General features: G+C 44.9%; 2 protein-coding genes across 2 annotated transcripts; one reads left to right on the top strand and one right to left on the bottom strand.

Annotated features, from left to right (window-relative positions):
* Positions 1-4,063: 4,063 nt before the first annotated feature.
* Positions 4,064-4,564, top strand: UCN3 (urocortin 3). Its single transcript, XM_068986652.1, has one exon. The coding sequence runs from the start codon at positions 4,064-4,066 to the stop codon at positions 4,562-4,564; it is 501 nt and encodes a 166-aa protein (XP_068842753.1).
* A 7,169-nt stretch (positions 4,565-11,733) lies between these two features.
* TUBAL3 (tubulin alpha like 3) lies at positions 11,734-15,176 on the bottom strand. Its single transcript, XM_068986765.1, has 3 exons — positions 15,139-15,176; positions 14,296-14,444; positions 11,734-12,678 (listed from the first exon to the last, which is right to left on the bottom strand). The coding sequence occupies exons 1-3, from the start codon at positions 15,161-15,163 to the stop codon at positions 11,734-11,736; spliced, it is 1,119 nt and encodes a 372-aa protein (XP_068842866.1). The 5' UTR covers positions 15,164-15,176.
* Positions 15,177-19,378: the final 4,202 nt, after the last annotated feature.

Here is a 19,378-nt window from a genome sequence, read left to right as displayed (position 1 = left end):
AACACTTGTCCATTGAGTCAGTGATGCCAAAAAAATTTAAAAGAAAAAAATGAATCACAGGACAGCAGACAAATTTTCTTCTCTACTTTCAAGCAGGTGTTGGCTCCAGGAAGAAGGGTAGAGAGACTGAAGTTAGTAAGAACAAAGATGAGTAATAAAACTCTTCAAAGAAGCTGCTTCTCAGTTCAACAGAGTGTGTTTTTTTCTTTTTATCAATGAAGCCAGTTGCTAGGGCAGGAAGGGCAGTGGGGGGTGGGGGCGGTGATGGGAGGTCTGGGAGAGAAGGTGGGTAGGAGCGGTCAGAGATGCTGACAGCTTGTCGTCTCCGTGACGTGCACAGCTGCATGGGTTGTATTTTAAACGGGATCACATCCCAGGGTAGACACCGCGTCTGGATTTATGATCCACCCCGTGATCTGTCACTTTTATGTATATACACACACACGAGGGAGAGGAGTGGTTTCCATAGAGAGGAAAGATCACGGCCCACTTACCAATAATTCAAGAAAAGGAGCCGGCGACCCCAGAGAAGACAGAAGTTCGGGGGGATGTTCCCGGGGCAGACCTCTCGGTTCTGAAGCTGCCTGCCCGCCTCACTGAGCATTTGCACTCCAGAGGGAAGTCTGCTCACAGGTAAGGCTCTGGTCGGGGACTTCCCTATGAAGGATAACTTGATTTGCCCTTAATTATGCAGGAGGTGCTGTGGACTGGATGGGGTGAGCTATAAGAGTTGCAAGCACCCCTGGGGGCACTATGCTGAATCGTCAAGGTCTGTGTTTTAAATGGGGAGAAGGCAGCCCCAAAGGGATTAGGGGAAAGTTTCTCAGGGGGGCAAAAGCATCCTCCCCCCATTAGTAGAGAGGCCCGCTTTGCAAAATGTAATAGTCCAGAAGCAGGATGGGTTCTCACAAATGTGTTTTTCTGAACAGAGTCCAGCTGTGAACATGAAAATCATGTTTCCAGATGGGGTAGATGGGGAAGATGGGGGTGGAAACCGGGGTACCATTCCCCACTGCCTGGACCGATCAGGAAGATGCTTGCATTTCCTGGTTGCTAAGGCATCTCCTTTCGTTCTCTCCATACACCTGTGAGGCAAGTAACGTCTACTTTTTAAGATGTGGTGACTGAGAGGTTAAGTGACTGATGGAAGGCATTTGAGGGTGAGGGAGGTTCGCAACCCGGGTTCTCTGCCCTCACAGCCTGGAGTCCTTTCCCCCTGGCCACTGGGGACACTGGAGGAAGGGAACAGATGTCTGTAACAATTAGGTGCCCCCCTTGAAGGGGAGAGGCCATAAAGATGGATGTTTGATGTCTCCATTTGATGTCCAAGTGTTCCGAGAAATCCTGTCTGCAGGGTTCTCCTGTAACACAGCAATCTAGCCAGCATTCCCACTTCTGAGGATGAATGGAGTCAGAAAAGCAATACAAAAGCTGCCAGTAACAAGTGTTCTCTAGATCTTGTCAACTTTCTCCTGGCTTTTCTCCCTCTTGGGGGGAAAGGCCTTTCATGAATGAACCCCCTCTGCTCGCTCAAGTGTGAATTGCTAAGAAGTGTGTGTGTGACATATAAATGCTTCCATGAGTCTGCAGCTCATTACTATAATACCTTTCAAAATGCTTAAAGGGTCCCTGGGTTCAGCAGTGACTGTTTTATAAAGTGTTTTTTTAATTCAACTTCTTACCGGTGTTTGCAGACTGCGAACTATCTCTGCCTTCCCCGATGCTGGAAAATGGGGCTGCCTCTGGGCAAAGCCCGTGGTGTCCTGCATTTGCCTCCAGCATCACTTTTTTCCTTCAGGGACACTCTCTCTCACAGGTGCTCTGAATTTCAGACCAGCTGAGTCCCTCGCTGCCTGTCATTCTGGGCGTGATGTGACTGTCACAGCTCTTAAAAGCAAGTGTCTGTCTCCAGAGAAGCACTGCCCTAATAACCCCCAAAGAATGGCTGAGTGTCAGGTACCCAAGTGAGAAAATGAAGATGAAGAACTTTTCCCTGTAAATCTAACTAGATGGGACCACGTGTTTTCAGAGCAGGTAGCAGGGAAGTCTTAAAACCTTTGTACTCTTGCACTATGGTAAAGGCAAAGGAATCCAAAGACTGTAAGAGGAGAAACTTGCTTAGGAATCAGACCTGAGGAAGGAGGAAAGGACGTTTCTTTTCTTTGACAGTCCTCTCTGTTCCTGGGATTGGCTCCAGGACCGTCACAGATCCACAGAGGCTCAAGTCCCTTATATAAAATAATGTATTGTTTGCACATAACCTACAAACATCCTCCCATGCAGGGGTGAGTGCTAAGTCGCTTCAGTCGTGTCCAATCCTTTGCGACCCTGTGGACTATAGCCCGCCAGGCTCCTCTGTCCATGGGATTCTCCAGGCATGAATACTGGAGTGGGTTGCCATGTCCTTCTCCAGGAGATCTTCCCTCCTTGGGATTTAACCTGTCTCTCCTGTATTGGCAGGCAGATTCTTTACCACTAGTGCCACCTGGAAAGCCCCACAATCTCCCATGGTTTTGCACAAATGCTAAACAAAGCTAAACTGGAGAGAGAGTAGCAAAAGGAGAGAGAGAGGAAAGCCTGGAGCTCAATCCCCTAATATCACACATGGGAACACAGGGACCGGGGCATTTAGTCACTGAGCCAGTTAGTGGGGGGTAGGGCCGAGCCTGACCCATGAAAAGAGCAGGGGACCAAGGGAGAGAGTGACAGTGACAGAGAGAGACAGACCCCCCCCCACCCCGTTATTAACCCTTTCTCTGTGCATTGGTTTTTGGTTTTTTTAATCTTTTCAGGCTTAACAAGCCCTTTGAGAGTGCTCCCAAGTTTTAAGATGCCTTCAAGGCATAAGGCAGCTAAAGCCACAATTCATGGATGTTTATGCAAAACAACTAAGGACAGCCTCAATGAATGAGGAAACCGGAAGTCTGGGTATTGAGCACAATATCAAGAGAAAGATAAGCCCATTCTTCCACAGTCAACAGAGCCCTGTAAAATGTTCTCCGGGAACAGGGCACAGAGTTCTAAGGACCTCGGAGATGGATGGGAACACTGAGAAAGTGGTTCGCAAAGCGTGGTCCCTGAACCCACAGCATCAGCATCCTCTAGGGATGTGTTAGGGATGCAGATTATCAGGCCTTGCCCCAAATGTACTGATTCAGAAATGCTGCGGATGGGGCCCAGCAGCTGGTGTTTGAACAGTCCATTCACGTGATTCTGAACACTCTGAAGCATGAGAATCGCTGACTTAGAGCTCAAGGCACGATGAGCCTACCTGGGTAAGAGTGGAGCAAACAGACAAAAAAGAAAAGCCAGAAACACAACACAACAAAGATAATGGTCTGCAGGATGAAGTTACCTGGCATACTATACATCTATATTTATATTCATATGATTTATATTCATTAGTTATATAACGTACAGTACATTTACAAATACACAGATACAGACAGATCACTTCTGAGATGGCTGCCTGTGTACTGAATCTTATCCTAATAGCCCCTGGGGATTATTACATGTAAACAGTCATGAACCAACATGCTTCGTTAAGTATTTGGTTAGACAGGGAGCTTTTCCATTTTAATTTAACCTTTATGAGGTAGTACCTATTATCCCCCATTATTATTATTATCATTATTATTATCAGATGAGGAAATTGATGTTCTCAGAGGTTAAGTAATCTGCCCTCCACCCTCAAGCAAACAAGGACCCAGTTGGAATTTGAACCTACCTCTGTCTAACTCCAGAGCCTCTGTTGCTTTCCACGTGCTAGGTAGCTAGTTCCTACATCTGGACCATTCCTACATCTGGCAACGATCCATCATCATCAGGCTTGTTAACATGCAGATTGCTGGCCCCAGAGTTTTTGATTGACCAGCTCTGGAGAAAGACGCAAGAATTCTCTGCATTGCTAACAAATTTCCATGAGACACGGCCTGCAGGTCCAGAGAACACGCTTTCAAAACCCGGCAAAGCAGAACGTGCACAAAGCCTGGTAGATCTGCCCCGTCTCCCCCGAGCCCTAAGACCCTCTCACACCTATCGCTCTTTTCCACTGCAGGGAGAGATGCTCGTGCCGGCCCCCTTCCTGGTGGTCTTGCTACTGCTCCTCAGGGCCCCCCAGGCGGGCCTCTCCCAGAGGTCCCCCATAGCCGGTTCCAGCCTCAGCTGCCTCCACACAGCCCTGCGTGAGGCCGAGAAGAGCCAGAGAAAGGACACGTCGGGGCTGATCAAGCGGACCTTCCCAGCCCTGCCCCGCAGAGACCCAGAGGACCAAGAGGGGCAGGAGGAGAAGGACACAAAGAAAAGGACCTTCCCTGGCTCCGTGGGCGGCGGCGGTGGCAGTGGGGCCGGCAGCACCCGGTACAAGTACCCGTCCCAGGCACAGTTCCAGGGGTGGCCATCCCAGGAAAAGGCCAAGAGTGACCGGCGCACCAAGGTCACTCTGTCCCTGGACGTCCCCACTAACATTATGAACATCCTCTTCAATATCGCCAAGGCCAAGAACCTGCGAGCCAAGGCTGCCGCCAACGCCCACCTCATGGCCCAGATTGGTCGGAAGAAGTAGAGGAGGAGGCTGGGGACCCCCTGGGACAAGGACGGAGGTTGGAGGCTGGACAGGGAGGGTTGGCCCGTCCTGCTGGTTTGTATCGGAGGGATCGGCCCTGGTTTCCAGGCTGTCCACCCCTCTGCGCCTTCCCACCTCTGGCCGGGTGCCCCCGCCCTCTATACCTACACACACCAGTGCCCTGTTGTCCCAGATCCACAGAAGAAGGCCACGGTACTGATATGAGACACTGAGGTCTACCCTACACGTCTCCTCTCTCCCTCCCCACAAGGAGAGGCAAAGGTCATGTCCTCCTGCCCTCCACTCCGCTCTCTGACCCCAAGAAGAGGGGTACAGGGAGGCCCTCCCCTCCCCACACCAACACCAGCCCCGGTAGGAGAGCGAAGGCGCTGAGCACCCCACTCCCAGACCCACATTAAAACCCCTCTCACCCACATTAAAACCCATGGCTTCTTGAACCCCTGACTGGTTTCAATTCCTCTTCCTTCAGTCGGCTGCCTTCAGGCCTCCGAGCTTGGAAGGGGCAGCTAGTAAGACAGGGTACAGGTGAGTCCATTCCTGACCCTCCCAGGACAGTTCCTGGAGGTCTTGGGAGGCATCAAGAGCTTGGCAAAGGCCAAGTTGGCAGGACCCTGTTGGCCATCACTGGATCTGAAGCTGGCTATGTGGCCAGGTCCCACCAGAGGCACAGCCTGGGGTCTGCTACAGAGTGGGCCCCTGGGTAGAACGAGAGACACCCCCAGCTCCTCCCTGGCTTGCTAGGGCCTGGGCCACTAAGTCTGACATAGGTGCTTCTTGAATCGACAGTCACTGTCCAGCCCAATGCTGGGCCTGGTTAGGGATACTGACGTGGGAGACACCAAGGCCCTTGCTGTCCATGAGTCAACAGTCGTAAGTGAACAGACAAAAACAAAATGTGAAAAGAAGCAATTTCACTAGGGAGTATATAAGTGATGAACTGCAAGGTGATAGCAATTAGTGTAAAAAATATGAGAAAATCAGAGCAAGATGAGAAGGCTTAATATGAGAAGCAGTTCACTAAAAATGGACATCAGCAAGCACCCTGATGGCCTCTGGCAGCAGAGCTTTCTGCATGGTGACAAGTCATGAATACATACAAAGAACGTCTTCATGTGAAATAAACCTCATATGCACACACCACCACCATCAGACACAAAGTCAAGAGACAAACAGACAACAAATTTGGAAAAATTGTTTGCCACACAGGCAAAAGACAAGTATCTTACTGATCAAATATATAAAGAGCTAATAACTTCCCAGGTGGCACTACTGGTAAAGAACCTGCCTGCCATTGCAGGAAACATTCGATCCCTGGTTTGGGAAGATCCCCTGGAGACGTCACAGCAATCCACTGCAGTGTTCTTGCCTGGAGAATCCCATGGAGAGAGGAGCCTGGCGGGCTACAGTCCATAGGGTTGCAAAGAGTCGGACATGACTGTAATGACTTAACACACACAAACACGCACACAAAATAACTGAAAAAAAAAAAACTCCCTCAAAAAAATAAGCAAGAACACATATATCACACACACACAAATACAAGTGATCCTTAAATGTACAAACAGATACTAAACTTCACTGCTAAAAAAGCAAAACTGAACTCTTACAGAATTTGTCACACATCAGACTGGCAAAATCTGTTTGACAATAGGCTCACACTGTGACTGACAGGTGCAAAGCCTCCTTCTTGCACTGATGGTTGGTGGGAATGTGAATTCTGAGAGGCAATCTGGAAAATCCATATCAAAATCACAAATTCACTTTACCTTTAACTCAACAACCCTGATTCTGGTGGACATTATTGGAAAAAGCAAAACTGTGCAGTTTTTAAAATGTTAAGCTAACTTGGAAATGAAAAATACCCCATCTCTAAACAGAACCAATGCTCAAAAAGCTGAAATGCAACTGTTTTTTCCATCCTGGGTGGGGGGAAAAAACCCTCGTGACACAGCAGAAAGAATCCTGCTGAGACTCAGAATACCTGCGTGAGTCTGAGTTCCTCCTCTTCTGTGTCTCTGAGCAAATCCTTTAACTTCCCTCAGCACTGGTGTGCCAGGAACCCTCTTTAGGAACGAGACCTCACGGAGTTCTCACAAGTATATTTAACATTTATTTTTGTTCTAACAGTGCATGCGACATTCTGCTCACACCAAAGGTGCAAAGGACAGGAAATGGGGGCGGGGGGGCGGATTAGCTTGGTTAAAGAAAACTCAAGCAGGTATGACATTTCCCAGAACAACCAGAAACACTAGGAGAACTTCCAAGTTGGGGCTGGTACCTGCCAGCACACCCAAGTTCACAGCTATCTCCTCTTAGGGCCTTTCGCTAGGTGAACAAAGCCTTGAAGACAGCAGCCTCTAGTGGACTTAGATAAGTGGCTTTAAAAAGTTTTGTTTCGCTTTTTTTGTGTGTTGGAGTATAGTTGCTTTACAATGTTGTATCATTTTCTGCTGCACAGCAAAGTGAATCAGCTATATGTGTACATATATCCCCCCTTCCTTGGATTTCCTTCCCTTTTATCATCATGGACAGTCATCACAGTCCACTGAGTAGAGTTCTCTGTACTATAACATCGGTTCTCATATTTTGCTTTATTTTAAATCATGGTTCCTGCATCACAAAAGCTCCAATCAAGAGGGTGATTAAAAATAAAAAAGAAGATACAGATCATTGCAAATGCCGGAATCACACGCCTTGCAGCCAAAAAAACCCTGAAACATAAAACAGAAGCAATATTGTAACAGATCCAATAAAGACTTCAAAGATGGTTCACACCAAAAAAAAAAAAAAAAAATCTTAAAAAAAAAAAAAACACATGGAGGAGACTGCCACATCCAGAGACCACTACCACTGCCTTCTCCCTTGAGTTCACCTCGTAAAACTAAGATTCTCTTGATTTCACTTTGTAAAATCATTGATGGGGCAGGGGAGTAGGGGAGAACTGTGCTGGTTTGAGTTCCCTTGAAAAAACTGTTTTAAGCTCTCTTTTTAAAATAAAAAAGTGTTCAGGGGGCTTCCCTGGTGGCTCAGACAGTAAAAGAGTCTCCCTACAATACAGGACACTCAAGTTTGATCCCTGGGTCGGGAAGATCCCCTGGAGAAGGGCATGGCAACCCATTCCAGTATTGGAATTCCATTCTTGCTTGGAGAATCCCATGAACAGAGGAGCCTGGGGGGCTACAGTTCATGGGGTCGCAAAGAGTCAGACATGACTGAGCAACTTTTACTTAAAACAAGGCTCAAATGCCAAGTGAACCTTCTCCAAAGAGACCAGGGCCTAGAAGACAGGATCTCTAAATGTTCTACCCAACAAGAAACCCTGAAAACAAATACTAAAAACCAAAAATGGTTCCTGTTTCCTGATAGCAGAATAATTTTGGAAGCTGTAACAAAATAATCAGCAAAAGCCAAGTGATACCCAGAATTCAATCAGCTACTTTATATAATTCCAAGAAATGGGAGGTACATGTGCTTCAAGGTATGTAGTATTAAACTAAAAGACATTGATAGATAGAGCTGAAGAAAAACAAAATCATCAAATGGTGTAGCTAGCTACTTCTGTAAGAATTACAGATGGAATCAGACTTGAAAAACTAAACATGTGACTCAAATCTAAGTGAGCTATGGGACACTTCATTCTTTTTAAAATTTATTTTTATTGAGGTATAATCGACATACACCATTGCGCTAGTCCCAGGTATACAACACAAAGATCCCACATCATCCTTTAATTAATGAAGTCCCTGTTACAGACAGTTGCTAGGGTTCAGCACATCCATTAGAGCCACAAAGATCCTGTCACAGCCTGGCCATCATCACTTAGGAGCTGCAGCAAGCTGAGAAGGTTATCTTGGGAAGATAACCCAAGTCTATGGGATGACACAGTGCGTTTCTCTTTTGTTTTCTTGGCCATGCCTCGAGGCACGTGGGATCTTAGTTCCCTGACCAGGGACTGAAACGGCACCCCCTGCAGTGGAAGCATAGAGTCTTAACTGGACGGCCATGGAAGTCCCAGACTCAGTGTTTTCTTAAGGAGTGAGCATCTTTACATACTCAGGAAATAGACCCCCAACTTCACTATCATATAAACCATAAGGGCAGGAATTTTTTTTTTTTTTTTTTTTTTGGTTCACTGTTTATCCTCAGTGGTCAGAATAATTAGGAACACATGACAGGTGTTCAGAAAATAACTGGTGAATGAGTGAATTGACTACGGATCATTAAAGTTCTTATGACATAGGAATCTATGCATATTTAGCATTTAAAGTGCAATGTGTATAATATTTGAGAGTATTTGGCCTAATAAAATTATAGTCAGCCATATAATTCCAATTTTAAATACATATTTTGAGTAAAGGATTTACACATGTGATCTTAAATAAAAATCTTATTAATTAATAGTTTGGAGAACATAAGAATACCAATCACCACATTTATAGTTTAGTTTATTTGATTTTAAAAGAACTAGAGCTCTTGGGAAGGTTTGTCACATAATTAAAATTCTTAAAATAAATTAAAATGAATACAAGGTACAGTATTTAAGCATTTATCTAAGATTGCAAAGGGGACCAAAATTCATACATATTTAAAATGATTATTTAAATTTTGCTAAACTTAGAAACAAGATTTACAAGCTGAATATCACGCGAGTGTATGTTCCTCGATTCTTTGTCTCGTCACAACAAAGATTTGGGCTGACGGACGTTAAAGCCCCCTCGGCATGTCACAGCTCTCAGGTCTTGGATAGACCGTGTTATAGCTCTCAGGTCTTGAATGGACCATGTTATAGCTCTTAGACAAATCAGTGTTACAGCTCTATTTTATTTAGAAGATAGCAGGAAAATCCATCTTCGAGGCATTAGGGCACGTCGATCCAAAGACCCAAGGAGAAGAGCGCCCCAGCGCGGGAGAAAGAGCGAGCGAGCTAGCTTTGGCTCCTCTATTTATACGTTTATCTCTCCCTGGGCCTGTCCTATGTAAATTGGACCAGCCAGGAGTGTTGTGTGTTTTACCTGAGGTCCTCACTCCAGTCCTCGGACCTTCTTTTGTTCTATTTTCGCGGGCTTTTCCCTTCCTTGTCTTGTAGCCACCGCCATCTGGGACTCCTTTTCCCTGTTCTACCTACCTAACACTGAACTTAAAAATTTAAGAAATTAGGATTTTAATCTTAATTTTAGTAGATTACTAATTTGAAAAAAATAAAAGGAAACTTCTAAAAGGTCTTTTCTGAGTTTTCTAAATGTCTTTTCACACATGTATATACATACATACAGAGATACAAATGCCCTTCAGTTCAGTTCAGTCACTCAGTGGTGTCGGACTCTTTGCGACCCCGTGGACTGCAGTATGCCGTCCTGCAGTCATAAAGGAAATCAGTCCTGAATATTCCCTATAAATCGAGCAATTATTTAAGCATTTCCCTAGCGCCGTCTAGTGTCTAAAGAGAGAAATAGCACAGGTAAACAAAATATTTTCACGTGGTAAAAGCCTCCAGTTCAGTTCAGTCGCTCTGTCCTGTCTGACTCTTTGCAACGCCATGGACTACAGCACACCAGGCCTCCCTGTCCATCACCAACTCCCGGAGCTTGCTCAAACTCACATCCATTGAGTCGGTGATGCCATCCAACCATCTCATCCTCTGTCATCCCCTTCTTGTCCTGCCTTCAATCTTTCCCAGCATCAGGTTCTTTTCAAATGAGTTAGTTCTTCACATCAGGTAGCCAAAGTACTGGAGCTTCAGCTTCAGCATCAGTTTTTCCAATGAATATTTAGGACTGATTTCTTTTACAATTGACTGGTTTGATCTCCTGGCAGTCCAAGGGACTCTCAAGAGTCTTCTCCAACACCACAGTTCAAAAGCATCAATTCATCAGTGCTCAGCTTTCTTTATAGTCCAACTCTCACATTTATACATGACCACTGGAAAAACCATAGCCTTGACTAGATGGGCCTTTGTTGGCAAAGTAATGTCTCTGCTTTTTAACATGCTGTCTAGGTTGGTCATAGCTTTTCTTCCAAGGAGCAAGCATCTTTAAATTTCATGTCTGCAGTCACCATCTGCAGTGATTTTGGAGCCCAAGAAAATAAAGTCTCTCACTGTTTCTGCTGTTTCCCCATATATTTGCCATGAGGTGATGGGACTGGATGCCATGATCTTAGTTTTCTGAATGTTGAGTTTTAAGCCAACTTTTTCACTCTCCTCTTTCACTTTCATCAAGAGGCTCTTTAGTTTTTCTTCACTTTCTTCCATAAGGGTGGTGTCATCTGCATATCTGAGGATATTGATATTTCTCCCAGCAATCTTGATTCCAGCTTGTGCTTCATGCAGGCCAGGATTTCACATGATGTACTCTGCATATAAGTTAAATAAGCAGGGTGACAGTACACAGCCTTGACGTACTCCTTTCCCAAATTGGAACCAGCCTAATAAAAATTCAAATTACTATATAAGATATTTACATGAAAAAACATATTTTATCAGTGAGTATTTTCAATACAGTGAGAAACTTCACAGTGTACCTTCACTCTCCCTGTATTCTGGGTGAAAGTAAATGAATTCCAAAGAGGCTACACGCAATAGGTGACACCTGAACTGGGTCCGAAGTTGGAATTATACCCCACAGTCATAGAAGGAAAGAAAATAGAAAGCAGTGAGAAGAAAGAATGAGAGAGGAGAGAGAGAAACCGAGAGAGAGAAGCAGTCAAGAGAGAGAAAAACATGGGCAGGGGCAAGCTGTCTAGCTTGATTGCAGTGCGTGAGAACATGGTGAAAAGTATGTGTTTATACACATCATTTCTATCAAACTGCAGTCACTGTCCTCTGTGGCAACAACAGTGTGAGCTGAAAACAGGCAAAATGGTACATTGTTGGTATTTTATTTGTTTAATTATTTATTTTCCACGACATGTGGGATCTTCCCAGATCAGGGATCAGACCCATGCCCCTGCATTGGCTGGCAGATTCTTAACCACTGGGCCACCAGGGAAGTCCAGGCTTACTGTTAATGTTGACCCCCATTTGACTGAGCATGGAACTTGGGGTCTTGCTTGACTTAATTTCCTTTTTCTTCTCATCGATGAAACTCTAGCCTTGAAACATAAAGCGTGACTCTTCAACTCGGTGTTTATTGTCACCAGTCAGATCTGCATCAGAGACTTCTCCCCATTTCCTCATAATCCTTCTCCAGGACTGCCAAGTCCTCCCTGGCCTCTGCGAACTCACCTTCCTCCATGCCCTCCCTGATGTACCAGTGGAGAAACGCCCTCTTAGCAAACATGAGATCAAATTTGTGGCCCAGACGGGCCCAGGCCTCTGAGACCGCCGTGCTGTTGCTCAGCATACAGACTGCCCGCCGGACCTCGGCCAGGTCCCCTCCTGGCACCTCCCGGGGGGGTCGATCAGTGATGCCCACCTTGAATCCAGTCGGACACCAGTCTACAAACTGAATAGAGTTCCTCGACTTTGTGGCCGCAATCGCCGCATTCACCTCCTTGGGGACCACATCCCCTCTGTAGAGCAGGCAGCAGGCCACGTACTTCCCCAGGCGAGGGTCACACCTGACTAGCTGGTGGGAGGGCTCAAAACATGCAGCTGTGATGTCCGACACAGAGGGCTCCTTGTGGTGGGTGCTGTCGGCAGACAGGATGGGGGCGAAGCTGGTCACTGGGAAGTGTATCCGCGGGTAAGGCACCAGGTTGGTCTGGAATTCGATCAGGTCCACATTCAGGATGCCTTCAAACCGGAGGGAGGCAGTGATGGAAGATGCTGCCTGGCTGATCAGCCTGTTGATGCTGGCATAAGAGGGGCGTTCAAGGTCAAGTTTGCCATGACAGATGTTGTAGATGGCCTCGTTGTCCACCAGGAAGGTACAGTCCACGTGCTCTATGGTGGGGTGGGTGGTGAGGATGGAGTTGTAAGGCTCCACTACAGCGGTTGAGATCCTAGGGGCTGGGTAGATGGAGAACTCCAATTTAGTCTTCCCACTGTATTCTGCAGAGAGCTGCTCCAACAAGAGAGACGTAAATCCTGATCCAGTGCCTCCTCCAAAGCTTCGAAAGATCAGAAACCCCTGAAGCCCACTGCAGTGTTCCGCCTGGGGAAAGTATTCATAAATGAGAAATGAGAATTCAGCCAAATAAACCCAGATGAAATATCTATCACTTTTGTACCCAATCTACTGTGCTGGTGTAAAGAAAGCACCATATTCCCTAATGATGATGCCAAACACCAAAATATTTACTAGACAGAGGATTCTCCAGACAGGATTTTAAAGAAGAATTCACTGTCAGTAAATAGAGGAACTGATCTCCAGGGAGGATGTGCCTCCTGTTAACTTTACAACTCTTGGTCACTATTGGAAAATGACAAGTTTTAGAGGGAAGTCTCTGATAACCAGACAAGTCATGAGTCAGCAAAAGCAAGAGTAGACGGTGGCTAGCAGCAGCAGCAGCAGTCATTTAAAAGAGGGAAATCCTGCCGTTTGCAACAACGTGGATGGACCTCAGGGGCAATTAAGCAAAGTGAAATAAGTCAGACAGAAAAAGACAAATGTTGAATCATCTCACTGACATGTGGAATCAAAAAAGGCAAAACTCATAGAAACAGAGAGTAGAATAGTAGTTGCTGGGGAGGGGGGCAGGGGTGGGGGGCATGGGGGGAGGGTAGGGGGGCGGGTGCGTGGAGGAGAAATGAGAGATGCTGGTGGTCAGAGGGTATAAACTTCCACTTATAAGATTAATAAGTTCTGGGGGTTTAATGTACAGCATAGTGACTGTAGTTAACAGCACTGTATAGTATACTTGAAAGCTACTAAGAGAATAGGTCTTTTCTTTTAAAGGTTTTTATTTAATGTGAACCATTTTAAAGTCTTTATTGAATTTGTTACAATATTACTTCCATTTTATGCTTTGGGTTTTTCTGGCTGAGAGGCATGTGAGATCTTAGCTCCCTGAGGAGGGATCAAACCCCATCCCCTGCATTGGAAGGCAAAGTCCAGTGGTTACACTGAACTGCAAGGGAAGCGAGAATAGATCTTAAATGCTGTCACCACACACAAAAAAAGGTAATTATGTCAGGGATGAATGTCTTAACTATCCTGATGGTGGTGATCATTTGATAATATATATGTATATTCAATAATATGAATTAGATCATCTTGTTGTACACCTTAAATTTACAGTGTTTCCCTGGTGGCTCAGATGGTAAAGAATCTGCCTGCAATGTGGGAGACCTGGGTTCAATCCCTTGGTTGGGAAGATCCCCCGGAGAAGGGAATGGCAACTAACTCCAGTGTTCTTGCCTGGAGAATTCCATGGACAGAAGAGCCTGGTGGGCTACAGTCCATGGGGTTGCAAAGAGTCAGACACGACTGAGCAGCTAACACACTCTACTCCATATGTCAATTACATCTCAATAAAACGGGGACGGGGGGGGGGAATGAAATATAACATTTCTTCATGCGTGGGAAAAGGAAAAAGAAAAAGAAACAAAGGAGTTGACCGGGCCCGTAGGGTAAGTGTGAGGCTTCTCCCCTCCCTAGTAAGGAAGGTTGGCAGTACAGGTATCAGGACCAGCCCAGCTCTGAGCATGCGCATGTGCGGGAGGCTTCAGGGTGATGGAGAGGAGAGAGAAAGTGCTGGTGCTGGCTAGGTGGGTCCCCAGGGACCCCGGGCACTCTGAATGGCCCTGGAAGGAGAAGGGAGCCACTTGCCAGCTTGCGGATCCTCTCCAGCACCAAGTCGAGGACCTCTGGCCCCACAGAGTAGCGACCTCGGGCATAGTTGTTTGCAGCATCTTCTTTTCCACTCACGAGCTGCTCAGAGTGGAAGAGTGAGCGGTAGCTGCCTGCACGCATCCCGTCTGCGGAGGGGAAGGAGGTCAGTGCAACCCACACCATCCCACCCTTAACTCTTGCCCAGCCCCCTTTCTCTCCACCAATATCATAGAAAGAAATGAATTTAAAATGCCCAATTGGCTTTTTTGGTCTAGGGAAAGGTGTAATTATTCCCACGTGCACATTTTTCCATCATCCCACCCTTTATTAGTTCATTGGGGCTGCCCTAACAAATTACAACAAACTTGGTGGCTTAGAACAGGGGAAGTTGGGCTTCTCTGGTGGTGCAATGGATAAGAATCCTCCTGCCAATGCAGGAGACACAGGTTCGATCCCTGGTCCAGGAGGACTCCACGTGTCCCAGAGCGACTGAGCCCGCACCACAGCTAGAGAGTAGCCCCCGCTCACCACAACGAGAGAAAGCCTGAGCACAGCAACAAAGACCCAGCACAGCCAAAAATAAAATACATTAATTTACAAACAAAACCAAGGGAGGCTTATGGTCTCATAGCTCAGGAGGCCAGAAGTTCAACGTCCAGGCATTGGCGGGGTTGGCTCCTTCTGGAGGTTCTGATGGAGAAACTGCCCCCTGCCTCTCTCTCAGCTCCTGGTGACAGTGGACAGTTCTTGGAGTTCCCAGGCCCGCAGCTAGTCATGCCAGTCTCCGGACTTGTTTATTTGGGTTGTGGACCCAGTTAAGCACACTGGAATGTACATTACCTATGACAGTAGGCTCCAGGTCCATGAAGAGTGCTCTGGGCACATACTTCCCAGCTCTGGTCTCACAAAAGAAGGAATCGAAAGATGCACCCATGGGCTCTGTTTTAGCAGGTGCCAGCGGATCCTGACCACCATCGAGAACAACACCATCTGGCTGGATTCCATGTTCCAGGCAATAGAGCTCCCAGCAAGCACCCCCAATCTGGACACCAGCTTGGCCAATGTGGATAGACAGGCACTCCCTCTGAAATGAGCCATAGTAAGAAGTTACAACTGTGTGCGTCTTCCTAACGTGACAACATGAACTACATCACTCAGCAGGTCTGCTCCCAACTGACAGAAACCAGGCTAGCCTATGCCAACAAGAGAACTTGATGATAAGGCTAATGAAAGCTGTGTCATGGAAACCAAAAACCAGGGTACAGGTAAGCTTCAGGAATGATTGAACTGGACTTCCCTGGCAGTCCAGAGGTTAAGACTCCACACTGCCCTTGCAGGGGGTGTGGGTTCTATCCCTGGTTAGGGAACTAAGATCCTGCATGCTGTGTGCTGCAGCCAAAAAAAAAAAGAAAAGGAACAAGTGAATCAAGGACTCTGGTTCAAGGAACATAAATTAAGCACCTATTGTGTGATGAACTAAGAATGAGTTAAGACATACTATATATGAATAAAATCAAGCTTACTCACCCAGAAAAAAATTTGTTATTAGAAAGGAATAAAACCTAATTGATGTACAGCCTGATACATATTAAAACCCACTGCAGTAAATTAAAGATGTTATCATTTCATATCTTGAGATTTCACTTTTCTTATGTGCTCTAAATAAGAAAAGATGTTCTAAGCTTAAAAGTAGAGCAAATTTCACCAAGGAAACAGGCTAGAGATTTAACAACCCCAAAATACAAAAACTTCATATCATAATAGGCTAAAATGTTGATGTATATAAAAAGGATTTATGTATAACCCTTTATATATAAGAGCTATGTATAAGGCAAAAAGGATTTATGTATAACCCTTTATATATAAGAGCTATGTATAAGGCAATTTTATATACATCATTTTTAAAATACTTGGGATAACTATTAGAAAAATGAGCAAATGACATAAGCGAATGAATTACAAAAGAAAGAAGCCAAAAAGGGAAAGATTTAGGCAGAGTGGCATTCACAGCATCATTATTTACAAGGGTAAAAACCAAGAACCAACATAGTTAACCGTTCACCTTTTGGTGGCATTTAAAGGAAAATAATACAATGGCATGTTACGCAAACTTTTATATTTACCCCCCATCCAAAAAAACCTATATGACATAGGACATGCTTATGTTAAAATATTGAATGAAAGCATATGTCATATAATTTATATAAAGTATGATGTCAGATACATTTAAAAATGAGCTTACTCAGATGTAAAAAATGAATGAAATTATGCCATGTGCAACAACATGGATGGACCTGGAGATGATCATATGAAGTGAGGTAAGTCAGACAGAGAAAGACAAATATCATATGATGTCACTTATATGTGAATCTAAAATGTGATAAAAATGAACTTATTTACAAAATGGAAACAGATCACAGACACATAAAACAAACCTACGGTTACCAAAGAGAAAGTGGGGAGGGATAAATTAGCACTTTGGGATGAAAATACACACACTACTATATATAAAACAGATAAACAACAAGGTCCTATTGTGTGGCACAAGGAACTATATTCAATGTGCTGTGCTTAGTCACTCAGTCATGTCCAGCTCTTTGCAACCCCATGGACTATAGCCAACCAGGCTCCTCCATCCATGAGGATTCTCCTGGCAAGAACACTAGAATGGGTTGCCATGCCCTCCTCCAGGGGATCTTCCCAACCCAGCGATTGAACCCAGGTTTCCTGCACTGCAGACAGATTCTTTACCATCTGAGCCTGTAATAAACCATAATAGAAAAGAATATGAAAGAGTATATACATATATATATATACTTCAATAAAAATAAATAAGTGAAGTAAAATAAAAATAAGCATAGAAAAAAGTCTTAAAATGCATCAAAACATTAACTCTAGTTATATCTGGGGTGAATTTTTTTTTCCTCTTTAAACTTACCTATTTCCTTCATTCCCACTGGCCTCCCCCTCCTCTCCCACTTTTAAATCACCACTCACTTCTCTTATTTTGTAATTTAAGTATCTACTCATCTAAGAGCCAGGAGAAAAAGTTAAATCCTAAAAATCTAAAAGAACAGCAATTGCTGGCTTTAGCATCCTTGTGTTCTGATTGCCAATTGTCATGAAACAAGTCTGTGCGGAAGGGTAAGAGGTCTATTTGCTGCAATATCAGGACCCTCAGGCTGTCTGTCTGATCCACTAATAGGCAACTCTGCCCTCGTCTGTCCGTCCATGGCTGCACTTTCCCAAGGTCTGAGTTATGGTTCAGTCCAACTCTCTGTGACTCCATCGGCTGCAGCACGCCAGGCTTCCCTGTCCTTCACTATCTCCCAGAATTTGCTCAGATTCATGTCCGTTGAGTCAGTGATGCTATCCAACCATTTCATCCTCTGCCATCCCCTTCTCCTCCTGCCTTCAATTTTTGCCAGCATGGGGGTCTTTTCTAATGAGTCAACTCATCGCATCAGGTGGCCAAAGTACTGGAGCATCAGCATCAGTCCATCAATGAATATTCAGGACTGATTTCCTTTATGATTGACTGGTTTGATCTCTTTGCAGTTCAGGGGACTCTCAAGAGTCTTCTCCAGCACCACAGTTCAAAAGCATCAGTTCTTTGGTGCTCAGCCTTCTTTACGGTCCAACTCTCACATCTGTACAGGATGACTGAAACAACCATAGTTTTGACTCTACAAACTTTTGCCAGCGAAGTGATGTCTTTGCTTTTTAATACACTGTCTGGGTTTGTCATAGCTCTCCTTCCAAGGAGCAAGAATCTTTTAATTTCATGGCTGCTGCCACTATCCAAAGTGACTGAGACTGGACCACAGAAAGACACCAGCTGGAGGTTGGGGGTAGTTCCTCTGGCTGGTCACACCCCCATCATCTGACCTGAACTCTGTTCCTGCTTAGCTGCACAAACCCTGTACTTTGCCTCTCTGAGTCATGTGGCCTAACAGTGCTTTATCAGGAATTCAAGTGCACAAATCGAGTAGAACTTCCCTCTTATTGTTTTTCTGTGCCACCATGTCTCTCACGACAAAAACAGTGAACTTCACTTAGTATCAACCAATTTTTCCAATCTCTTTCTGGCACAGGAAAGCCTAAACAGCACATTCCATCAACAGCCTTCTCACACCCCATCTGCAAAGCACAGCTTTCTCCTCTCCCCTCAGGAAGGACTCAAGATGATCTCAGTACGTCAGCTACTGTAATCAGAACAAAACTAAACTACATCTCGAGATTCAGGTACAAACTTGAAAGTGGTGGGGGTGGGGTGGAGGTTTGTTGTTTCTACATCATTAAAATCATTTACATGTGGACTTTTTTCACAACATCCTCCCCTGGCTGTTTTCTACCCAGTCCACCAGTCCACAGGGCACTTGCTCTTAATTATTCACAGTAAAAATAAACACCAACATGGAAAAAAATTGCTGCTCTTCATGGGGACTATTCCCCTGTGTGATGCAGACATTGGAGTGAAACTGAGCCTTTTGATCTTAGCAAGAATACTTGGCCCAGGAAGGACAAATCTTGCCCATACTGGTTGCAGAAGCAGCCGAGTTTATCTCATAACTATGTCCCTAGGGACAGAAGGCTGTCTCCACCATATTCTTCTCTTAGCCTCTTCCTCCTTTCCAAACTATCTGTTAAAATAATCACACTATTTAAACAACAACAACAAAAAAAAGATGCCCACACAATATCAGTAGTGATGTCCCAGCACTAATAAATGCGGCTTTAAAGCTTACTGGAATTATTAGGACAGCACAATTTTCTAATTACTTTTTATTTTGAGATAAATATGAATTGTAGATTCATGGATCACTCATCCATTTTTCTACAATGGAAATATTTTGCAGGGTCACACCCAGAATATCAAAATTGATACAGTAAAAACACAGTGGGTTTCCAATGCTGCAAGCACTCCTCATGTAGAAAGGCATAATTTTTCAGATCAAAACAATATAAAACAAACATCCTTAAATTTGGAGAGAGTATCCAACAGGAAGAGACGATAAAAGATGAAAAAAAAAAAGCAGTTTGAATGCTTGCTTCCATTGAAGAATTAAAAAATTCTAAG

Source organism: Capricornis sumatraensis, chromosome 15 (assembly GCF_032405125.1).
Source record: "Capricornis sumatraensis isolate serow.1 chromosome 15, serow.2, whole genome shotgun sequence".
Taxonomy (NCBI): Eukaryota; Metazoa; Chordata; class Mammalia; order Artiodactyla; family Bovidae; genus Capricornis; species Capricornis sumatraensis.
Note: the sequence above shows the minus strand (reverse complement) of the source record. Positions and strands in the feature narration are given on the sequence as shown.